The following is a 25,544-nucleotide window of genomic DNA, read 5'->3' as shown; positions in this document are numbered from 1 at the left end:
AAGATAAAGTTTATTTCTGAAGTAATAATTGTTTAATATATTAATTAAAAATAAATTTTATTTCGCAAGTAATAATTCTTTTATACTTTAATTAAAAAAATAAAGTTCATTTCAAAAGTAATAATTGTTTTATACTTTAATGATAAAAAATAAAGTTTATTTCTGAAGTAATAATTGTTTTATACTTTAATGAAAAAAAATAAAGTTTATTTCTGAAGTAATAATTGTTTTATACTTTAATGAAAAAATAATGTTTTTCTTACTTAAGTAATAATTTTTTTATACTTTAATAAAACTAAAGTTTATTTCTGAAGTAATAATTGTTTAATATATTAATTAAAAAGAAATTTTATTTCGGAAGTAATAATTCTTTTATACTTTAATGAAAAAAATAAAGTTCATTTCAAAAGTAATAATTGTTTTATACTTTAATGATAAAAATAAAGTTTATTTCTGAAGTAGTAATTGTTTTATACTTTAATTAACAAAATAAAGTTTAGTTTTGTAAGTAATAATCGTTTTATACTTTAATTAAAATGTTTATTTCTGAAGTAATAATTGTTTTATACTTTAATTAAAAAATAAATTTATTTCTTAAGTAATAACTTTTTTATACTTTAATTAAAAAAAAGTTTATTTCTTAAGTAATAATTTTTTTATACTTTAATAAATAAGAAAGTTTATTTCTTAAGTAATAATTTTTTTATACTTTAATAAAAAATAAAGTTTATTTCTTAAGTAATAATTTTTTTTATACTTTAATTAAAAAAAGTTTATTTCTGAAGTAATAATTGTTTTATACTTTAATATGAAAATAAAGTTTATTTCTGAAGTAATAATTTTTTTATACTTTAATAAAAAAAATAAAGTTTATTTCTGAAGTAATACATCATTACTTATTTTCATGAAAAAGTAAAAGTTTATTTCAAAAGTAATAAATTGTTACTTACTTTAATGAAGGGTTCGGCGTATCGTCTTTTACTTGATAGCTTTTACCAATCAATAAATATCTGTTTCGATATTTCGACACATCTACGCCTTCTTTGGTGCATAGATCGTCCGGCTTTCCATTACAATTGCCGCAGATTCCAGTTAGTTTATTTGAAAATCGCCCGGGAACTACCACCCTCACTCTGTGTCTTCCGTCGAACGCAACGATTAGACCCCATCGAGTTGACAGCATAGTCCAGCCGCAACTGTATCGAATCGAGAACCCCATGACGTTGCGAATCGGAGAAGATCTTCTCTCTCCATTTACCTACAACGAATACATGGTCACATTTGAATTTCAGTACATCGATGTAGCTATGCACAGGCTGAATTCAAATATATACATTTGAACGTGATAACTAGGGTTAGGACAACAGCAGATTCTTTTCGTTGTTTTGACCCTCGATGGTGTATTTGTTGATATGTTATATGCTTTTATATAGAGGGATGTGGTTATCGGTTGATTAACTGTGTCTGACTGTGTCGGATATACACTAGAGAGTAAAAACAATGAAAAGAATATTCTGTTGTGATAGCCTTAGTAATCACTTCTTAAAAAAACATTGTTTAATCAAATAATATATAAAACATTTTGGTGATATTTTAAAGTTAGACCTAAATAGTATTTAAGCTGATACATTTAGTTTTAATTTGGTATTGTTGAACCATGGTTATTTATAGGGCTAGGACAACAGCATATTCTTTTCATTGTTTTGACTCTCGAGTGCGTATTTGTTGATACGTTATATGCTTTTATATAGAGGGGTGTAGTTCTCGGTTAATTAACTGTGTCTGACTATGTCGGGTATATACTAGAGAGTCAAAACAATGAGAAGAATATGCTATTGTCATAGCCTTAGCTATAAAAATAAATAAAATATTGCATCACTGATTCTATTTAGTTTTCTTGAATATTTACACAAGTTGCATTTCAGCATTGAGAAAAACTTTGTGTTCGTTCAACGTTTCAAGTTTATTTACTAATGTTCCGTTACAAGAAACCATTGGTATTTGCATAGACTAACTTTATAATTGTAATTTTACTCCACCCTCTTTCCCAGCGGATATATTTGTTGAACTTATACTGATCTCCACTAAATCAGTAGATTTTAGCTTCGATAATATTATGTATAGCTAGATCGATAGGGTTCAAATGAGATAATGGATAAAGGAATAGAAAATATATAATAAAATAACTGTGAAAATATATGCGTAAAATATATAACTAAAATAAATGAGTTCTTCTCTCTTTCTCTCTCTCTCTCTCTCTATATATATATATATATATATATATACAGTAAGTTATAAAATGTATATGGCGATTAAGCTACACTGAATATTCCGCGTTTCATCCACTCTAAGATTCTTCAGGCTTATGCGCATAAGCCTGAAGAATCCTAGAGTGGATGAAACGCGGAATATTCAGTGTAGCTTAATCGCCATATACATTTTATAACTTACTAACTAGCTCTACCTACGTATTGAGCACGTTTGAAGTAAATACTTAAGGTTTACGCATAAATCTATACTTTCGTATATTAATTCTATGTGAGTAAATTAAGTATATATCTTCTATATATCTATAAAAACAGAGATGTGTGTGCCACAGACGATTTCTGATTGGTTAATCCAATAATCACATCTCCTAAAAAAGTATAGTTCTTACGCTCTTAACTTTACCATAAAATATTTTGGTCTTATTTATTGTCCATCTTGGAAGGGTTTAATTTTTTTCTAACTTGCGATTTACAACTTAAAAAAATACGAAACTAACTTACAATCTAACAATCGAACCTCCGACATCACGGCCGCCATTATGAAACTAAACTAAAAAAAAAAAAAATACGCGCGTTCACTCGTTTTTTTGTGCATTTTTTTTTTTTTTGGGGGGGGCTAATTTGGCATAATAGTGTCCATTTAATAGTATTATCTTGAAAAAATATAAAAATAAGGAAAATTACCAAAAAAACAAACAAACAAGAACAACAAAAGTGTGTGTGGCATCCGTCAGTCGAAACGACTATGGATCAGCTGAGCAGCGCCGTATTAAGATGTTGTTATAAACATAAACATAATATATATAAGGATAATAGTACGCCATATATATAACAAAAGACCATTTTTTACTCAAGTGAAAGGAAAACCCGGGGGAACTTTACCCAAAAATAAATCTATATTTTTTTTGGTGTGTAATGATAGTCTTATAAGCGAGTAATTAATAATTCAGCCATCTTGATTCTTAACCAAACAGAAAGCGATAGCGAGGCCAAATTTCGCGAATTTGGCCTTTTTTTTTAAAGCAGTTTGGCCTTCAAAATTTCTGTTTGGCCTTTTTCTTCACCGATGAAATCTGGAGACGCAACGGGAATTTTCGGCAAAAAAATGTTGTTACTATGCACATCTATGTAATGAAATACAATTTGTGGAAAAATTTCAGGAAAAACTAATGGATGGTTATCTCGCAATAGTCCGGACAATTCGCTAAATTATCTCGTCAAAACCTTAAATCTCGAATTTTTGTGCATTTTTTTTTTTGGGGGGGGCTAATTTGGCATAATAGTGTCCATTTAATAGTATTATCTTGAAAAAATATAAAAATAAGGAAAATTACCAAAAAAAACAAACAAGAACAACAAAAGTGTGCCGTATTTTTAAAAGTTTTATTGCGTTGTTTTTATTTGCTTTTTTTATTTCATCGGTGAAGAAAATGGCTAAACAGAAATTTTGAAGGCCAAACTGCTTTAAAAAAAGGCCAAATTCGCGAAATTTGGCCTCGCTATAAAAAAAAGGGAAATCCCCCTACTTGAACTTTCTGTTTAATTTCGCTTGTAGCGTTGATTTTTTTCTTTTTTCGCTATAAAAAAATAACTACTTGATGAAATTACGTGATTTTTTCTGTAGGGTTTGGGTACTTGTGCAGTTTTCCATTGACATTAAAAAATGGAAATATTTAAAAAAATATATTGTACGTACTCGTCATGGGATAAAGTTTTCCTACAGAAAAAATCACGTAATTTCATCAAGTAGTTATTTTTTTTATAGCGAAAAAAGAAAAAAATCAACGCTACAAGCGAAATTAAACAGAAAGTTCAAGTAGGGGGATTTCCCTTTTTTTTTTCATAGCGAGGCCAAATTTCGCGAATTTGGCCTTTTTTAAAGCAGTTTGGCCTTCAAAATTTCTGTTTGGCCATTTTCTTCACCGATGAAATAAAAAAAGCAAATAAAAACAACGCAATAAAACTTTTAAAAATACGGCACACTTTTGTTGTTCTTGTTTGTTTTTTTTTGGTAATTTTCCTTATTTTTATATTTTTTCAAGATAATACTATTAAATGGACACTATTATGCCAAATTAGCCCCCCCCCAAAAAAAATGCACAAAAATTTGAGATTTAAGGTTTTGACGAGATAATTTAGCGAATTGTCCGGACTATTGCGAGATAACCATCCATTAGTTTTTCCTGAAATTTTGCCACAAATTGTATTTCATTACATAGATGTGCATAGTAACAACAATTTTTTGCCGAAAATTCCCGTTGCGTCTCCAGATTTCATCGGTGAAGAAAAAGGCCAAACAGAAATTTTGAAGGCCAAACTGCTTAAAAAAAAAGGCCAAATTCGCGAAATTTGGCCTCGCTATCGCTTTCTGTTTGGTTTAGAATCAAGATGGCTGAATTATTAATTACTCGCTTATAAGACTATCATTACACACAAAAAAAAATATAGATTTATTTTTGGGTAAAGTTCCCCCGGGTTTTCCTTTCACTTGAGTAAATAATGGTCTTTTGTTATATATATGGCGTACTATTATCCTTATATATATGATGTTTATGTTTATAACAACATCTTAATACGGCGCTGCTCAGCTGATCCATAGTCGTTTCGACTGACGGATGCCACACACATGTTTAAGTGTCTGTGTGTGTCTGTGTGTCTGTGTGCATTTCCCTACGCTAAAAGTCTGTCAATTTTAAGCCTAGAGATTCGAAATTTGTTATATAGGGTACTGAGATTTGGGAAAATCGATGTGATAGGTTTTCGACAGAAATTTGGCGATTAAGTGGTCAATATTCAACGATTTGACCTTTGAGAACTCTACCAAACTCCTCCTACAATTTTGGGTCTAAACAGTAAACACGTGATATTTTAGATATAGATTCCTTGGACATGGATCTAACTTATTAACTTTACTTGATCCCTAAACAATAAATGTTAATAGGTCATAATAGGGGTCAAAGTTTTAAAAAATTGACCTTTTTTTTTTTTCTCAGCATTAACCTCAAAACACCTGGGCAACGCCGGGCACCGATTGCTAGTATATATATATATATAATCTGAGGTTATTGTTTTCCAGAGGTTAAGTAATCAATAAATTTAAGGAGGTTTATACTAGGGTACTCAATATCGATATAGACCCAGATATACTCTTTATTTGTTTTTACATAAGTGGTAATATGTTTCTACACAGTCATGAGCGTGTTTCGGTCGGCTAGTTATCAGTATTTACAGACCTCTTCAGGCGATACAGATTTGCAAAGTTTGCTTTCGTATAAGCTGTATCATCTGAAGAGGTCTGTAGCCTTGATTTCTGAAGTCACGTCGTGGTTGGAGGACCAACCTAAAAAAAAAAAAACGGTATCCAGAGCTGCATCAAATGATGGGAGAAATGCATAACTCTGGGTTGTTCCTATGTAGAGAAAGACTAATAATTGTGCCAAGTTTCGTTGCTCTACTGCTATGGGAAGTGGGCCAGGGGCATTACTTATTGCACGCCCCTCGTAAACGGCTATATTTCTGGCTGTCTGTTGGTCTGTCTGTCTGCCTGCCTGTTTCGATATTTTCAAACTCTATCTTCTCCGAAACTAAAAGTCGCAGAGCGGCGTTAAGGGCCTCAAATGGTTACTCGCTCTCTTCCGCTCCCCATCTCACTCTTTTTCTTCTTCTCATATCTGTATTCATCAACAAATACACTTTTAAATGCCAGGGCAAATTTCACCCAAATGCTCGTAGAAAAAATATCGTCGATCCCAGATTAATTTTCTTTAAAAGAATGAAGATTACAAAAAAAAAAAAAAAAAAAAAAAAAGTATCCATATTCTGTCGGAGTCAATGCTAAAAAACCATATCAGATCTGTGTGTAATTTCTGACAGACAACTGACTTCTATATAATAAACTAGCAAGGCTACCGAGCATTGCCCGGGGCAATAAAAGTACAAGAAGTTTAATAAATGTGTAATATGATATTCAGATTTATCTCTCACTCCATCTCTCCATCTCTCTCTCTCTCTCTGTCTATCATTAGGCATCTTTTTATTTACTCTCTTCTCCCCTTCCCCATTTTCCATCCCTATACCAAGCCCTTTCTTTTTCATCCACCCCACCTATTTCTCTCTCTCTTGTTTCAATGTGTTTAAAAAATAATAACGCAATTCGTTTACTATAGCGTCTAACCCTACCCTAACGAAACTGTAACTACTTATCCTTCACAGAATGGATATTTTTCTACATTTTAGATAATATGCATCCGGAGCAACGCCGGTCAAAACAATACCAACTTGATAGTGATCCGTTTTTACTCTTTTTAAACGTTTACCTGAACATACAAACAAACATAAGGTCTCATGTATGATATGAAAAGAAACTGGAATCTTAGGGAGATATCAATCATACCAGTTATTATAGGTGCCACAGGGCTTATGAAGAAGAACCTGAAGTCCTACCTAACTAATATTTCTGGTGAACCAAATGCAAAACGGATTCAGACAATTGCACTTAAGGGAACAACGAGGATACTAAAAAGAGCTCTCGGTTCGTTTCAATAAAAAGCAGGGCAATGTTGGCAGCTGGTTTGGCTGCCCCATACCCAGCGTTACAATCTTCAAAGGAAGACAATTAAAAAGAAAAACAGACATTTGTTTATATATTAGATTACTCACAATGATGCCGTTTCCTTGCAGTATTTTTATCGTGACTCCCTCCAATTTGACTTCAACCATTCGTGTATACGACACTCGTTTATTTCCACGGTGCTCATTTTTAACTAGAACGGCGAAGTAATTTGGCGCTTTCATGGTGCTGGCAGACAGAGTATACTTGCAAATCCCCATGAAGTGGATCGTTTGTCCATCAAATGTTTTGTAGTGAGGATCACCGTAGACATTACAGTAACAGTATTTAGCTGTAAGAAGAAACAAGCATGAACATATTTCAAAATTTGAATCGATAACGCCATGTTTAGTTGCTTCACAGAGAGGACGGTCTCTCATTTCTTATATAAAATATAACGGTGAAAGAAACGATGTTGTTTACACTGTAGCATTAGATGAACTAAGCGATAAGCATGTTGTAACATAGCGCATATGAGCGCATATGAAAATATCAGTAGCAGTCGAAAGATCGGTGGAATGAGCGATGTTTCCTGCTAAGAGAAAAGAATTACTGTTTTTTTTTGTTTAGCATATTCTAACATTTATGCTTAACAAGGTTTTGAGAAATATTTTTAGCGCTTTACGTCAAATAGTTTCATCCTCTGTCTGAAGCAATTTTCATAAAATATATTAAACACCCATATATCAAAGTGTCGGAGAAATGTTTAAGCCACTTGGCATCAGTATTTTATGACAGCATATATAATGTAAATTATTGCCCGCTACCAATCATAGTCGAAGTTTTGATTTACGTGGTACGAATCAACCAATCCATAGCAACCTTTTGAAATTGAAGCTAATTCTTCTGCTTTAAATATTTTAGAAATGTAGACCATTTATTTTTACGTTTCATAATTAATTGTGAAAACAACTTCTATTGAATTTGTTACATATGTCTGGCTGGTGATCCTCTAGCGATTAAATGGACAGTTATTTCATTTATCAATGAATCCGAGACACTTTGTTTATAAAAAAAGACTTAGTTTATTTTACGATATATTTAATATACACACTTCAACACAATGATGGCGGTGGGAGGTTCATGGTAGGGGTGGTCGCAAACTGTATCAATTTGTCCCGCAGCTGTCCGTCTCTCTGACTGTTTGCCCGTTGTTTCGTTCATCTCCTCTTTTTATTGATATCTTTTCGACCTCTTAACCTTATTTCCTCGCAAGCTTGTTATTGCACTTTTGCTGGTTTTCAGTCTGACCCATGACCGATTGACGTCCTTGATCCAGGTCGCTACAAGTTCGGGGATTCCATTGTTTATTTTCGTTTGCCTAGATGTAGATTAGTTCACCATTTACTGGGACCCATTGTTCTTCCTGCTTGCCTGGACATTAGTTCGCTCGCACCTCTCCTTAACAAATTAATATTTTATTCGTTTGCGTGAAAATTTGAATTTGGTATTTTTATGGCATAAATTAAGTATATTTTACTCACATTATTTTTATTAACAGATCTTAAGATATTAACAAATTTCAAGACTTTTTCGTATGAGCACTTTTATTGACAGTACACACATGAAACTCCAGTCCTCTTCGAAGTAATCTCCTCCGGCTGCAATGCACTTGTTTTACCGTTTTACTAACTTCTGGAAGGACCCGTAAAAGTCATCTTGTGTGAGCGTGTCAAAGTTAGACGAGGTAGGTCAGTTTTATGATAAAGATACAGTCACTATTAGCCGAGTCTTTGATGGTGGTGGACCTCGGGAAAACCCAACGAAGGGTTCTTTCTGTACATGGCATGCCTCTACAATCATCCTGATATTATGCAACTGATGATAGATCAGCCGCTGTTAGCGCTACGATAGAGTAAGGGATCCTGTACTGCCAGTCAAAAACAGCATTTTAAAAATTATAAAACCTGTAACCTTGGCGTTCATTATTCTAGTCAGGAAACAAAGTAGTCTAGTTACGGTACCTATGGATCTGGTTAATAAGAAGGAGTGTGAAAGCCGGGGAACAATGAAAATTAAATTTATAAAATTAATATCATAGTTCCCTGTTTGTTACAATTCCAAATAGTTCACATTTCTTCTGAATCGCGATTTCCTATACATAAATTCTATTATTGTTTGTGTTGACGTTTGATTCTTGAATCAAAGGTCAAAAACCAGGACAGTCTTTTGTTCTCATTTTCGTCTGCCTTAGGAGCCTTGTTTGTTATTGGTTGGTTACTTGTTGGTTACTGCGTCAGAGGTCAAAACCCTGGACTTTCTTGTTCCGTCTTCAACAAAGCAGCCTTTGTTGATACTCGGTTTGTTTCGTGTTCAATATCGTTAATCACGAACTGTATTCAAAATTAGGGCAGGCAGATCGTCGTTGACCACTAGATCATCATCATCTCCCAATATAGACGGTATGAGCACATGCAAGGAACAGAAGACATCAGAAGTGGGCCGACAACATACTTGATTAGACAGGAAAGAGCTTCGGTGTATACCCAACCACTCGCCCATAATTGCGTCAAGGGAAGTTAGCTAGTCTACCTTTCATTCACGATGCAGCACCCCGACGACCCTAGCGGTTTACAGGAACAGTAACAGTGAAATCGAAACAATATTAGGAGATCTGTATTATTTGGATTTTTCGAACTACTGTTCTCATCTTTAATGCCATTTTAACGACGTTTCTCTCGATGTAACCTCCGACCTTCTTCAGGTATTTCTTGTCAAACTCGACAATATTTCTGTCAGACACGGGAATTTGGATGGAAACATTCCCGTGTTCGACAAAATACACCTGAAGAAAGTCGAAGGTTACATGGACCGAAACGTTGTGAACATGACACTCGAGATGAGAACAGTAGTCCGAAAAATCCAAATTATACGAATAACCAATCCTCATCTCAAAATTTCAGAAACATAATATTAAAAGATGTTCAATGCAATTCTTACCAGTTTGACAGTATTCGCCTTTGAAATCTGGGGTGCAAAGACATTGCCATTTCTTGCCAACGCGCGTACACATTCCACCATTTTGGCAGCCTTTAGCTATACAGGAATCTGCAAAAAATATGCACTTTCTTTTAGTATTGCTATTAAATCAGTGTAAATGAATCGATATGAAATAAAACCAATTTTCATTGTTTTTTTATAGTAATGAGTCATTACTTATGAAGGTCAGAAACCACTGTGAACCCTTTTTTCTAGAAACATCATTTAAATACGACTTTAAATCCATACACACATACGAGAAGAATACTCGTCCTATGACAGGTAATAATATTTTCATGATCAGAACAGATTAGCATCACTGATATGCCCCAATAGCAAGGAGACCCGGCGTGGCCCGAAATTAAATGACGATCAACGGATATATCACCCTCCCATATTTTTATTGCCATCGAAATCGGTGAAATCGCCCATTTTTCAATCAAATCGATGGGGACCCATCACAGTTCACCGCTTAATCCACAATACATTGTAATCTACATTGCACTGTAGAGAACTTATTGTTGATTTTATAAAATTATTTTTATATATAATGGCTTGAAGTAAAGTTTATAGTGCAAAAGTCAAGTATCATGCTTCAATTGTGCTGTAAACAAACATTAATTTTGAATGCGCTCTTGTCATATCAAAGAATCTACTGTTGATTTATATGTCGTCTTTCAGCTTGTGTTGTAATAAAACGTCTCACATGCATTTGTGATGTTAGGCTGTATATAGTGGTTACTTCGATTAGTGATACTTATTCTGATACAAAAACTATCTAATAATACTACCAGACATATTAAGTACTATCGTGTGAAATTTCATAAAAACCGGTCCAGCCGTTTTCGAGTCCATATGGAACGAACTCAGATGCACAAACACATACACACAAATCTCTTTTCATATAATAGATATAAAGACTGTAAAGGTTAAAATCTAGAAATAATAATATTAAAACTTATATTTAGAATCCTTATTTCAATTATGATTAAAATCTATTACGTGATTTTCATTCTTAAACTATAGTAGTCTTAAGAAGAAATTGCAATTTAGGGAATTTTGAATTTTGATTGCACCATATTTAATACAAATCTGAAATATTTGAATTTTCAAATGGGATGTCGTACCCATATTATGCAACCTCAAAACTCTTTAAGACACTTAAGGAAACGAGAATTTGGAGAACATTTATTTTTTGAGGTTTAATATTTTTTATAATTCACATTTTCAAACACTTGGACGCGTTTGAAATTAAGAAGAACTTTAACCCCTTTTAGTTTTTTTTTTTTACAAAAACAAAATTAAACTAAATATTGTCTACATTTAAACATTTATGCCTAGCAACCGTATTCCGAAATTCATATTGATCACTTATTTTAGGAGTGAATTATGTTACACACACACACACACACACACACACACACACACACACACACACACACACACACACACACACACACACACACACACACACATATATATATTATTTTAGATGAAAAATAATGATTACAAATATAAACGGTCTCTTTTAGATTTTAAAATATATCCTTATCAATGAAGCTTTGCATATCGAGAGGCCTCCTTAAGGGTAAAAAAAAACAAAACAGTCAAGAACTACTCCTTCACAAAGATTCGCCAACTATATTTAATTCAATAGGCTAGTTAAATTTTAGTGTCTTTCCCAATCTTAATCACCCCCCCCCACTATTTATGCTGATGAGAAGACGATATCCCAAAATATTTTACTTTATTTCTCGATGATTTCATCTGTAAATATTGAATGTCTAAAGGGATATCGTTTCCGAAACAATCGTACATATTAATTTGAATTTGTTATGTTCCCCTCTATAAAAATTGATTAATAATTTCGCAGGATTTAATCATTCATCGTTTTTAGTAATATAGCTATCGGTAATTGCAACTATTTAGTTTATCATACATCTGCAATATTTTGAGCAAAGCACCTTTAAATATATTTAACTGAGGCTTTCTTCTTTTAAACTCTGGTCTATTACTCTCTCACTTTCTTTCTCTCTCTCTCTCTCTCTCTCCATATATATATATATATATATATATATATATATATATATATATATATATATATATGTATATGATGAAAATAATGGAAATAGTATTCCGACAAAATAGAGAAAATAAAAAGGAACAAACCGTATTATGTGTTCATCAACTTTTCGTCTTTATTTCATCCAGAGGAAGTCTCGAAATAAAGACGAAACATTGATGAACACATAATACGGTTTGTTCCTTTTTATTTTCTCTCTCTCTCTCTCTCTCTCTCTCTCTCTCTCTATATATATATATATATATATATATATATATATATATATATATATATATATATATTTGTATATTTTTGCAGCAAGTCATTATTTAGACATGTCTGATTGAACACGACAGAGTTCTTCCGCTTTTCGATCTTTCCGGATATCTTTTTCATTTGCCGAACAGTCATTTTAATTTCGACAGGCATATTATATAGAATGGCGCCCAAAGGTTGTTGCCACCTATAGTAGGCCACTACAGTAAAGTGGCACTGTGCCTTGTTTGCATTGAAAATTTGCATAATTATAAAACTCAAATGACCTTGTAACGGGTATTGTAACTCAACATCCGGTATAAGACTTCCGGTTGTGCATGCGTACATAAACAAATAATCAACGCGATAATAAAAATGTACTGTTTGACTGTGTACGTTTTCAGCGTCCCAATTGTTTTTTCGCGTTTAAATTATCCAAATAACAATTATTAATACTTTCTGCATTTTTTTATATCGTTTATTTCCATATTACGTTTAAGTTATTTTAACACAATTATCTTACACATAAATCTACTTTAACGCGTTGACAACCATAAGAGAATTTTACAACGGCGATTTACCTACCGCCTTCATTTATTTTATTTTATTTATTCTCCATTTTTTAATACACCTTTCTTAAATAACATTCATACATTTTCTTCTACACTACCAACATAAATAAATAACTCCGAAAATATGTTTTTTTTTAAATTGCGTTACAAATAAATAATCAACGCGACAATAGAACGTATTGTTGTACTGTGTACATTTTCAGCGTCCCAATTGTTGTCTTTTTATCACGTTTAAATTAAAAGATACATCCAAATTTGAATTTAACTTTAAGTATTATGGTATCTGTTCAGTGCACATTAACCTATAAGTATGGCACACCACTTATAATTCAATAGCTGTAAGAGTTTGTTTTTAAAAATAAACAATTATTAACAGAACAACTCATAGAAATATATCTATATTCTTTCTTTTTTCATTTTAATATACTTTCTGTTTTCTGATGAAGCAACATTTCACATTAGTGGCAAGGTCAACAGGTATAATTGCCGAATTTGGGAAACTGAAAACCCAAATGAAATTGTTGAACATGAAAGGGACTCTCTTAAAGTTAATGTGTTGTGAGCTTTGGGAATAAATCGAATCATAGGACTATATTTTTTTGAAGATCTTTTTTGAAGTGACAGCTACTTAGATATGTTGCAGAATTACTTTATTCCGCAACTTGAACAATTAAACTTGAAAGATGATACAGTGTTTCAACAAGATGGAGCTCCTTATCACTTTGCTCGGCGTGTTAGACAGTTTCTAAATCAGGAATTTCCTAACAGATGGATCGGAAGAGGTGGACCATTTCATTGGCCTCCACGTTCGCCAGATTTGACTCCATTGTGTATGCAACAAAACATAGTTCATTGGAAAATTTAAAGTTAAAATAACTAATGTGATTTAAGGCATTACTATAAATCATTTGGCAAATGTTTTTCGTGAACTGCAAAATCGTATTACCCTTTGTATTGCTAATGATGGAGGGCATGTGGAAAGTTAAATAAAATTTCAATAAAAGCTTAAAAAATATAGCTTTTAATATACTTTCAAAGAAATGTTTCTTTTATGTCACAAAAAAACTATTTTCCTTACGTCACAAGTGTCACGCTCATACATTAATTCCATAGATAATATAACATACTGAACCAACGGGTCACGGGTAGTCTTGTTTAATTTATAAAATAAAATAAAGGAGAGGTATCTGTGTTTTTATGTGAGTATGTCTGTGTGAAACTTCAGAAATACACAACAAACCCTCACAAAGTTGGTATCTTTTAATCAGCGTAATCCCCGTAAAAATAATTAAAAAAAAAAAAAAAAAAAAATGATTTATTATTTGGAGGTCAAATGGCCAATTATATCATTGAATTTTATCAAGAATTAAAAACGATTTCAATATGAGTCAATATGTTTCCAATTAAAAGATGCTGACTCCGGATTTCATAACAATTCATAACTATTGTCTTTTCTCTGTAAAGAAAGGGTACGGGTTACAATTAGTTTTAGTAGTGCTCTGGAGGTATCCTTGATTTTATTTGGCGGTTTCAGTAGCGCCCTGAAGACATCCGAAGTTTGATTTTTTCACTCCCCACATAAAAAAGGAATTTCTTTTCTGTGGATGGGTTAGGGTTAGGGTTAGGGCTAGGGTTAGGGTTAGGGTTAGGGTTAGGACATAAAAAAATTAGCAATATTTTCCTATTTAGAATTTTATGGCCCCTGACAACGCCGGGTAGCTCTGCTAGTTATATATCGAAGCAAAATCTTGAAGCATGTACATTTCTTTACATATGTACTTAGAATAATTGCACTCGTAGATTAAAATTAGTAATCAAACAAGTTTGGGAGCATGTTTTACTATAGACAACAAACCGGAAGGCTGGTGCTGATTGCTAAGTTAGAAAGAGTACAAAATGGCTGACATTAGACGATCATCTGGAGAAACTCGATAATCGCTCAAAACTCGAAAATGAAGCAAAGTACTGATAGAAATCCACAAAAATGTCACAGTGACAGTTATTAGCTGGATTTCTATTATTAGTTTTTTTTCTCGAGTTTTGAGCGATTATAGAGTCTTTCTAGCTGATTATCTCATGTCAGCCACTAGACACTACTGGTGTTTGAAACTTAAAAATGGTTTAAAATAAGTTCAAATATAAAAAATACTTATGAAGCTGAGTATAAAAGTAACTTATATTGCCTTTGGTAACATTTATTTGTTATATATTTGTTTCTTCAGCACTTTTTAAAATTTTTTTCTCTATAGTAAAACATGCCCGAGTTTTGTTAATATGATAGTATATGTAAAAGTTAAACAACGTTGAGTCTGGCCAGTACCATATGGGTGACCATTTGGGAAGGCTAGGCGCTGTATGCGCTTTCCGCTTATCTTGGCATTGTTTCCTGAACCTCCATTTTTCATTGGTATTTAACAATGTCGACTCAGGAAAGGTGTGGTTGTGATTGCGCAACTCTTGCCACAAAAATTTTCCGCGCAGGCATCCTTACAGTAGGTATCCATAGTCTGTCAACACTGAAGGAAGCTTTAAATATGTCAAAGTTCCTATTTACAATGCCTCCCCACGGGATAGAGTTAGATACCAGGGTCGTTTTTTGATGTGGAGAAAAGGGACAAAATAAAAATTGTCTCAGTCGTGAAGGATTTCTCCTCCACTGACAGAGAACAAGAAATTGAAGTGCAGCATCTGAAGAACAGATACTACACTTTGAGATATTACATTTTTTTTTTCACAGGAAAAAAATACAATTGGGAAAATGAACAGCACAAGGCCAACTCAAAAAGAAGGGGAGATGGTGAGGTTGGTTGATCCATCTCGTCTCTGTTGTAAATTTTAAATGATTTTTCTCTCGGCCAGCCTCTTTTATCATGGTTACCCCTTTAAATTTGTATTTATATGTGTGTGGTGGGAGGGGGTGGTGGTGCCTACTTAAGCCCAATTTTAAAACATTTTTTTATTTATATCAAAAAATACAAAAAAAAAAGATAACAAACGAGACCCGAAGGTCAAGTGACAAAAAGCGATTATATATTTACCTTCGCATGCCTTTATTGTGATTACGTTTGAAATACTCTGCAATCCGGCAAAACTTTCAATGGTGTATTTATGCTCGGATATTGGTGAACTTGCCATCGCGTTCAGTTCCGGTTCATAGAGGTTACTTCCGATTCCAATGCTGAACATCACAACTCCGGAACGTTTCAGTTTTGCGGCTTCTATTTTTGTTTCGATGGTGTTCGAAGATTGTCCGTCCGTGACAATAATAACAATATTTGGAACACCGTCACGATCACCGCGCTCTTCGGTGAATAGAGCAGTACGGAGGACACCGAGAGCAGTGTGCGTTCTTGTTGAACCACCAGCATATGTTATGCTCATAATTGCTTTTATCATTTGGTTCTGATCGTAATATTTATTCAAGTGGAACCTGATGATTGTCTTTGAACTGAACGTTACGACACCAACACGGACACGATCTTTTGCAATGTTCAAAGATTTGACCATCTCTATGACGAATTTCTTAACTTTCATGAAATTAGCTTCGGTTACACTGCCGGAATCATCGAGCAAATAAATAATGTCAGCTACTGTTTTCTTGCAAGCTGAAATTGGAAGCAAATATAATAAATGTATTTATTTAATACTAGCGGGTCCTGTGGAAATTCCACAGATGATTCATTGATATGTAATATATTGATGTTTGCATTCTGTAGATTTTCAGTGTAAATGGAGATGCTCTGATATTATTGTAGCTGCAAAAGTATTAATCTAAGCTAGCACGAACGCCCGGCAAAGCCAGATCGTAAAATAGCCTTAAATATGATATCTTAACGTTTGCAGATTTCGTATATATTATTATAGAGTTAATGTTCCATCGATTTTGATACATTATAAATTTGCGATTTCAAAAACATAGAAAATATATCCATATGACTTGAGTACATAAGCTTGAATCGAAACCGAAATAAAAACTTATGAATATATATATATATATATATATATATATATATATATATATATATATATATATATATATATATATATACACACAGGGTGTCCATAAAGTTCGTATGCACTTTAAAAAATTTATAACTTTATTTATATTTGCGATAGAAATAATCTGTATAAAAATGTTATAAAGTTTCATGTATCTAGTTTTAATTATACTTATTGAATAATTTTTCACCACAAAATTCGTAACAATTTTTAGATAAGTAAAAAATAAGTAAAAAAAAATTTTCTTTTGTTTTTCAGAATCAATTTGATCCCATGGCTTCAATTGAGGAAAAAGTAAACTGTGTTCTTTGGTTGGCTGAATTGAAATCTACTATTGCAGTACAAAGAAAGTTTAGAATTGAATACAATAAAAAAGCGCCTCATAGGAACACCATTGTTAAATGGATGAAAAAAATTTAAAGAGACAGGCTCTGTCCATGATAAACCACGGTCTGGAACGCCATGTGTCAGTGATGAAAGTGTTGCTTCCATAGAAGAATCTTTACTACAAGTCCAAGAAAGTCTGTAAGACGGGCATCATTGAAGCTCAGGCTGCCAAAGTCTACCGTGCATAAGATTCTGCCGGCAAAACTTCATATGAAAGCTTACAAAATTCAATTACATCAGCAATTGTTAGAAGAGGATTATTATGCACGACTAACTTTCTGTCACCAGTTCAATGAAAAACTTTGCAATGATGATGCATTTGTGAGTAATTTACTGTTTTCTGATGAAGCAACATTTCATATTAGTGGCAAGGTCAACAGGCATAATTGCCGAATTTGGGGAACTGAAAACCCAAATGAAACTGTTGAACATGAAAGGGACTCTCTTAAAGTTAATGTGTGGTGTTCTTTGGGAATAAATCGAATCATAGGGCCATATTTTTTTGAAGATCGTGTTATTAACAGTGACAGCTACTTAGATATGTTGCAGAATTATTTCATTCCGCAACTTGAACAATTAAACTTGAAAGATGATACAGTGTTTCAACAAGATGGAGCTCCTTGTCACTTTGCTCGGCGTGTTAGACAGTTTCTAAATCAGGAATTTTCTAACAGATGGATCGGAAGAGGTGGACCATTTCATTAGCCTCCACGTTCGCCAGATTTGACTCTATTGTGTATGCAACCATACCTAGTTCATTGGAAGACTTGAAAGCTAGAATAACTAATGTGATTTAAGGCATTACTATAAATCATTTGGCAAATGTTTTTCGTGAACTGCAAAATCGTATTACCCTTTGTATTGCTAATGATGGATGGCATGTGGAAAGTTAAATAAAATTACAATACAAATTAAAAAATATAGATTTACTTCTTTCAAATCCATTTAACAGATTATTTCTATTTTTAATAGAAATAAAGTTATAATTATTTTAAAGTGCACACAGACTTTATGGACACCCTATATATATATATATATATATATATATATATATATATATATAAAACTTGAGTCCCTTCAGTCATAATCGAAACCAAAACTTATGAAGAATTCTTGATAAAATTATTTATAAAATATAGATTACTGGAGTGCTATTTGCTATGATCGAAACCGAAACCAAAACTTATGAAGAATTGTTGGTAAAATTATTTATGACAAGAAAAGGAAGTACATAACAATTAAAATATCCGGATGTAAGCGTGACACAGAAAATAGCACACACGCTATCGTATTAATATACGGGAACGGGAGTTATCCTTGTTGATAAAGTACTTGGTAAAATTCAGTTGTAAGTTATGTCTGAAGGTTGAGGTTTTAAGCGTCAGCGCGGGCAACACGAACTATCAGATTGATAAGAAAGTGCTTGCGGTTTATAACCTTTACATTCAGATCAACATATAGCGGCTCAAATTGATCGAAATAAGCACCTTCTGAATTAATACACTTTTGCCAACGCAAAATATATGTATTTATGTCAATATCGTAAAAAAAAAAAATCTTGCGTTCTGGTTGCGATGAAGTCGCTGGACACGTTTTTATTTTATTTTATATCGCTTAGATTTTTTTAAGCATTTCTCAGGGAGAAAGTTGTCGAGATGCTTGAAAAAGAAGTAGTTTGTAAAGGAGAGATCTGGAGAGTATGGAGGAAAAGGCAGAGTTTCGTAGTCTAATTTGTTAAACTTCTGCAGGGTTGGTTTAGCAACGTATGGTTAGGCATTGTCGTGAAGGACTTTCAAATGATTTACTGTACAATAACCTTTCAAATAATTTACTATACAATAACCGTTCTAATAATTTACTATACAATAACCGTTCTAATAATTTACTGTACAATAAACTTTCAAATAATTTACTGTACAATTGTAGTATTGGGAATCACAGCTTAATTGCTATATAGGTAGTTTTAGAAATAGAAAGTTATATAGCATATTTTCATTTCCCATCAGCGAGTTGGCAGGGTCACAAAAGGTTAGGTTTGAGAGAGAATGCACCGGAAATTAGGGGTGGTATGCACCGGAAATTAGGGGTGACACGGGAATTGTGGTCGTAGGCTTCCGGTTGACGATCACATGGGCTGAGAATGGTTTAAGCAGCAGAGGAATGCAGATCTGAGATTTCAGATCTCTCCACAACCAGGGATCGAGAGGATAGGCTTGCCTTGAAATAAAAGATTGAAGCTTCAAATCCATCTTATTGTTATCGATGGATTTGTCTGCAGTGACCACTCCCCACAAGATGGAGACCAGCGTCCAAGAAGGCATCATCCGCTGGCCAAGGTAACCAGACATGTACGATTATGTTATTTTCACGTACACGTCTCGAAGATTTCATGGCAAGAAACGGGGTAAGGATAAGAACACCACAACACACACATATAACAGTGAACTGCACGTAAGATATGTGAGAGCATACACACACACCAAACCCATATATGTAAGAACATTGATAAGAACACAGACACTTAAAAGTAACATTAGTAAAAGTACCCATAAAAGTAAAAAGTAAACGAAATAGAAAACTGAACAAATAAATAATTAGACACACAAAAGCTTTTACGGTAACACAATAACCTTTCAGATCATTTACTGCACAACACGCTTTCATATAATGTACTGTATAATAACCTTTCAAATGATTTACTGTACAATAATATTTCAAATAATTCATAGTACAATAACCTTTCAGTAAGTTTATTGTACAATAACCTTTCAGATAATTAACTGTATAATAATCTTTCAAATAATTTACTGTACGATAACCTTTCAAATAATTTACTGTACAATAACCTTTCAGATAATTAACTGTACAATAATCTTTCAAATAATTTACTGTACAATAACCTTTCAGATAATTAACTGTACAATAATCTTTCAAATAATTTACTGTACAATAACCTTTCAGATAATTAACTGTACAATAATCTTTCAAATATTTTACTGTACAATAACCTTTCAAATAATTTACTGTACAATAACCTTTCAAATAATTAACTCTAAAATAAACTTTCAAATAATTTACTGTACAATAACCTTTCGAATAATTAACTGTACAATAACCTTCCAAATAAATTACTGTAGAATAAACTTTAAAATGATTTACTGTACAAAGCCTTTCAAATAATGGACTGTACAGTAACCGTTCGAATAATTTACTGTAGAATAACCTTTCAAATAATTAGCTGTACAATAACCTTTCAAATATTTTACTGTACAATAACCTTTCAGATAATTTACTGCGAAACAAGCTTTCATATAAGGTACTGTACAATAACCTTTCAAATGATTTTTGTACAATAACCTTTCAAATATTTTACTTTAAATAAACTTTCAAATATTTCACTGTACAATAAGATTTCAAATATTTTACTGCACAATAACCTTTCAAATAATTTACTGTACAATAACCTTTAAAATATTTTACTCCACAATAACCTTTCAAATATTTTACTCTACAATAACCTTTCAAATATTTTACTCCACAATAACCTTTCAAATATTTTACTGTAAAATAACCTTTCAAATATATTACTGTACAATAACTTTTCGAATAATTTACTCTACAATAACCTTTCAAATATTTTACACAACAATAACCTTTCAAATATTTTACTCTACAAAAACCTTTCAAATATTTTACTCTACAATAACCTTTCAAATATTTTACTCTACAATAACCTTTCAAATAATTTACTGTACAATAACTTTTCGAATATTTTACTCTACAATAACCTTTCAAATAATTTACTGTACAAAAACCTTTCAAATATTTTACTCTAAAATAACCTTTCAAATACTTTACTCTACAATAACCTTTCAAATATTTTACTCTACAATAACCTTTCAAATATTTTACTCTACAATAACCTTTCAAATAATTTACTGTACAAAAACCTTTCACATATTTTACTCTAAAATAACCTTTCAAATACTTTACTCTACAATAACCTTTCAAATATTTTACTCTACAATGACCTTTCAAATATTTTACTGTAAGTTAACCTTTCAAATATATTACCGAACAATAACCTTTCGAATATTTTACTGTACAATAACCTTTCAAATATTTTACTCTATAAATAACCTTTCAAATAATTTACTGTACGATAACCTTTCAAATAATTTACTGTACAATAACCTTTCAAATAATTTACTGTACAATAACCTTTCAAATAATTTACTGTACAATAACCTTTCAAATAATTTACTGTACAATAACCTTTCAAATATTTTACTCTATAAATAACCTTTCAAATAATTTACTTAACAATAACCTTTCAAATAATTTACTGTACAATAACCTTTCAAATAATTTCTAACAATTTGTACTTACTTTTCGGAGTACATTTTCCGTTGTGAAAGTAGAAATCTTTTTTACAGACACAGGTACGTATTCCGTTTTGAAGCATGCATACGCCATATGGTAAGCAAGGAAACAATTCTTCCGTGACTATCTTACGTCCAGCCTTGCAAATAATCTTCATCGCACATTTCTTGTCTATAAACTCTTCATTGACCTGTTTATAAACAAAATACCACGTGAAAAAGATACATGTGAAAAAATTTAATTTTGTAGCAAACATAACAATTACTACCGAATGGACGATTAACATTGTATAACGATTAAATTTCGGTAATTTAATACGAAATGTCATTGCGCAAAAAGTTCCAAAGGTGGAACGGCAAGCGTAAACATCGTAGCAATAGCGAATGCAGATACACATAGATAGAGGGTGAGGAGCGATAATATGTTTCTTTGATTTTATGTGGAGATGTGTGGCTTGGTCGTTGGCAATGATAGGGCCACTTTCGGCGACGATAGCATCTTTTGGGGTTTGCGCAGAAACACACAGCCATATAATTTACATTGGGTACAAAAGTTATAATTAACAAAGAAGAAAGTTATATATATATATATATTTATATATTAATAAAAACAAAGGGATGTAGTGTTTACCTGATATACGCAATGGTAAACTTAAAACTAATATAAATAACAGTATTTATATATACAAAACTTTTGATCAACTCGAGATGAGTTTCATTCAAGCTTAAATATTATGCGCGGTTTGTTTTTATATTAGTTTTTTTTTACATATCCAATATTTTTTCATTTTTTTATTTGGCAATTTATAACTACAATAAATTGCGGTTTCACTTAATGCCTTAACTAGCAAATTCTAGCATTGCTACAAATATAATTTGCTGATTTCTTTATGCCATCTGACGAGAAGAATAATAAGAATAGCATTCTTTGAAACTCCGCGGAATAAGGACTTTGTTAATTTTTTTTTTGAGTATTCAGTCGAACAATAAATTTTGATGGTAAAGTTCAACTTACAGTTTTAATTTTCTTTCTGTTATATATATATATATATATATATATATATATATATATATATATATACATATATAAAATTAATCTAATCTAATATATATATTAAATTAATCTAATATATATATATATATATATATATATATATATATATATATATATATTAGATTAGATTAATTTATCTCTGACGTGAATCCCGAAGGATTCGAAAGTACTTATGATAAATATGGTAAATCTACATCAGCTATTCCCGCCAGAAGTGTGAATACTTTTTTTTTCGGAAGTTGGAAAGGACCGAAAATAGAGTTAATAGACAAATGACGTGTATTTTATTTAATGAAATATGCAATGGAGAAAAAAATGATTCCTAAATACACACACACACACACACACACACACACACACACACACACACACACACACACACATATATTTTGTGTATCATTCTTTGGGGGCAGAGAATATAAATATCGCAATCATGAAGGGAAGACTTATATAATTCAAGATTAAAAGCGTTTTTAAAATAAAGTAATAGGAGCGAAGAAGTGCTCACTCCATTTAAAGATCTTTTCAAGTGCGGTTAAGAAGGCCTTCTCTCTGTAAACAGAGAGAATGCCTCTTGGGTTTGAGCGTGATTATTCTCATGGATCTTCGAGTAATATAATGTTGCTTTATTTTAATCGATTTCCCCCATTTTTAACATTTTTTCCCCACACATAAGGGAACGCAACGTAATTCCATATTTAATTGTATTTTTTTCTGCCAGTTCGATACCTTTACTGACTAGTTGTGGTGGATATTTTCTTTTCTTCATGGTTATTTGCGAACTGGTAGAAAAATTCCAATAGATCAACTAAGAATCGCCCCCCCCAACACAACCTTCTTTTAAATACGTTGACGTGCACAAATTCTGACAGGGCTTGATTCCTAGAGCAAGTCTTATCAAGAAAAGAAGAAAGAGAAAAGGTAAATAATAACAGAAGGAGATTCATTCAAATTACGCTGAACTACTTAACTAAATAAAACATATATCATCTTAATTGGAATTCATTGAGATGAGTATTATTTATTAATCTTATTTATTGCGGACTATTATCCTCATCTTTTATTGCGTGAGGGTTTAAAGTTATCAGAAAAAGAAAACAGCATTATAAGTAGACGGCAGAAACATTAAAGGAAGAACTCCAATCTGTAGTGGAATGGGGACATAAATGGATGGTCACATTCAATGATGCCAAAGCTAAGATTGTTTCCTTCAATAATTACAAGAAACATTCTCTACCACCAATAGTAATAGTTAAAGATACATTACTTGAAAGTACTTCTTTTAAACGTCTCAGCTTGACGTTCACAGGGAACATGGTTAGAGCAGATACACTGAGAGCTTTGCCAGGGCCGCTGCAAGGAAGGTAGGCTCTCTCTACCGTGCTAGAAAGTTACTTACTCCTGAAAGTATTCTGTACCTCTATAAGGCCACCATTCGACCATGTATGGAGTATTGTTGTCACATTTGGACTGGTGCATCTGCTGCTAGTCTCTCATTCCTGGGCAGGGTTCAAAAGAGAGTCGCCAACCTAATAAGTCTTGAACCTCATCTAGGCTTCAATCTCTCTCTCTTCGACGAAATGTTGAATCCCTCTGCCTGTTCTACAAGTATTTAAATGTTGAGTGCTCCGACGAACTACAGGCACTTGCACACCCTCCACGTGAATACCCCCGACAAATGCGACAAACAGCAAAATCCCATCCCTACATAGTAGAGATCCCTAGATTTATAAAAGCCTTTTACTCCAATAGTTTCTTCCCCAAAACTGCTAGACTTTGGAACTCCCTTCTAGGACTCTGCTCTCTCGACTGTACTGACATGCAGAAGTTCAAGTGTAATGTAAACAGACATCTTGCTGCTCATCTCCCTACGTAGTATTCCTGTAAATTATGTCCGCGATAATAGCCACCTACATCAAAGTGGCGCTGGACCTTGTTTGGGGCGAAAATGTAATTATATATATATATATATATATATATATATATATATATATATATTTAATTTTATATATATATACTATATTTATATATATATATTATAGAATTGGAATCGATGATTGTATCGGAATCGGGTAAAATAATGGAATCATCATATCACTTATATATTAGGCCATCTCATAAGTTCTGTCCAAATTTATGATTTGAGATTGTTTTTAGAAGGTACCCTTTTAGGAACTTTTCCAAGTTGTTGAAGATGACGATGTGGTTTGAAGTCAGTTTTATTGCCAATTCCCCAACTGATAAAGCAGGATTTTTTTTTCAAGAACTGCTTCAAGAAACTTATCATCAAACTCAACTGGATGTCTTGTTCGATCTTCATCTTCAAGAGGGAAATTCCCATTTCTGAATTGAGCAAACCATCTTCATCCATACATTCCTTTCAATAAACTGAGTATATACTTCAAGCCGCTTCTGCTGATCAGCTTCCTTTCTTGAACTCATAAAGCATTCTATACCTCAAATGATTGCTTGGCACTTAGTAGGGTTGTAATCAAACAGATTTAAATTTTATCGTTCTGGTAAAAAATGTAATCAGTTAAAATACATCTACACTTAAAAATGTGAAAACATACACAATATTTTAAAAAAGTTTCATTCAATTTAAAAACTAAGGTAAAAATTCGGACAGAACTTATGGGATGACCTGATACAAGAAATGTCTACTTACTTCCATGTAGAATCCATCATGAACGCAGCCACATTCGGATTGGGGAACACATGTTTTCCCACTGAGTATGAATCCTTTCTTACATACGCAACCTTCAATATATCGCTGACATTTTGGATTCGGTTCAGAACAAGATGGTTGATAAATCTTCGTGGAGGGTTTATATACAGAATTGGGAGGACATTGTTTGGCTAGAAAGAAGGCAAAATAAAAAGTGGCATCAAAAACTCGTAACAAATCAAGAAAATAGCAAAGAGCTTTACATAAAACATCACTATTACCCTCATCTTAGTTGTTTCACGACGTTCCG

At 32.5% G+C, this 25,544-nt stretch overlaps 1 protein-coding gene across 1 annotated transcript in view; it reads right to left on the bottom strand.

Moving 5' to 3' along the window:
- Positions 1–25,544, bottom strand: part of LOC145240376 (IgGFc-binding protein-like) — a 101,927-nt gene that overhangs the window by 35,223 nt on the left and 41,160 nt on the right. Inside the window, exons 10-15 of the mRNA XM_080103957.1 lie at positions 25,235–25,425; positions 21,520–21,703; positions 15,783–16,349; positions 9,817–9,924; positions 6,927–7,168; positions 951–1,258 (exon numbers count right to left, since the gene is read on the bottom strand). Of these exons, the coding sequence (XP_079960083.1) occupies positions 951–1,258; positions 6,927–7,168; positions 9,817–9,924; positions 15,783–16,349; positions 21,520–21,703; positions 25,235–25,425 (1,600 nt within the window). The remainder of the gene's footprint in view (positions 1–950; positions 1,259–6,926; positions 7,169–9,816; positions 9,925–15,782; positions 16,350–21,519; positions 21,704–25,234; positions 25,426–25,544) is intronic.

Source organism: Euprymna scolopes, chromosome 19 (assembly GCF_053919585.1).
Source record: "Euprymna scolopes isolate OS-2025 chromosome 19, ASM5391958v1, whole genome shotgun sequence".
Lineage (NCBI taxonomy): Eukaryota > Metazoa > Mollusca > Cephalopoda > Sepiida > Sepiolidae > Euprymna > Euprymna scolopes.
Note: the sequence above shows the minus strand (reverse complement) of the source record. Positions and strands in the feature narration are given on the sequence as shown.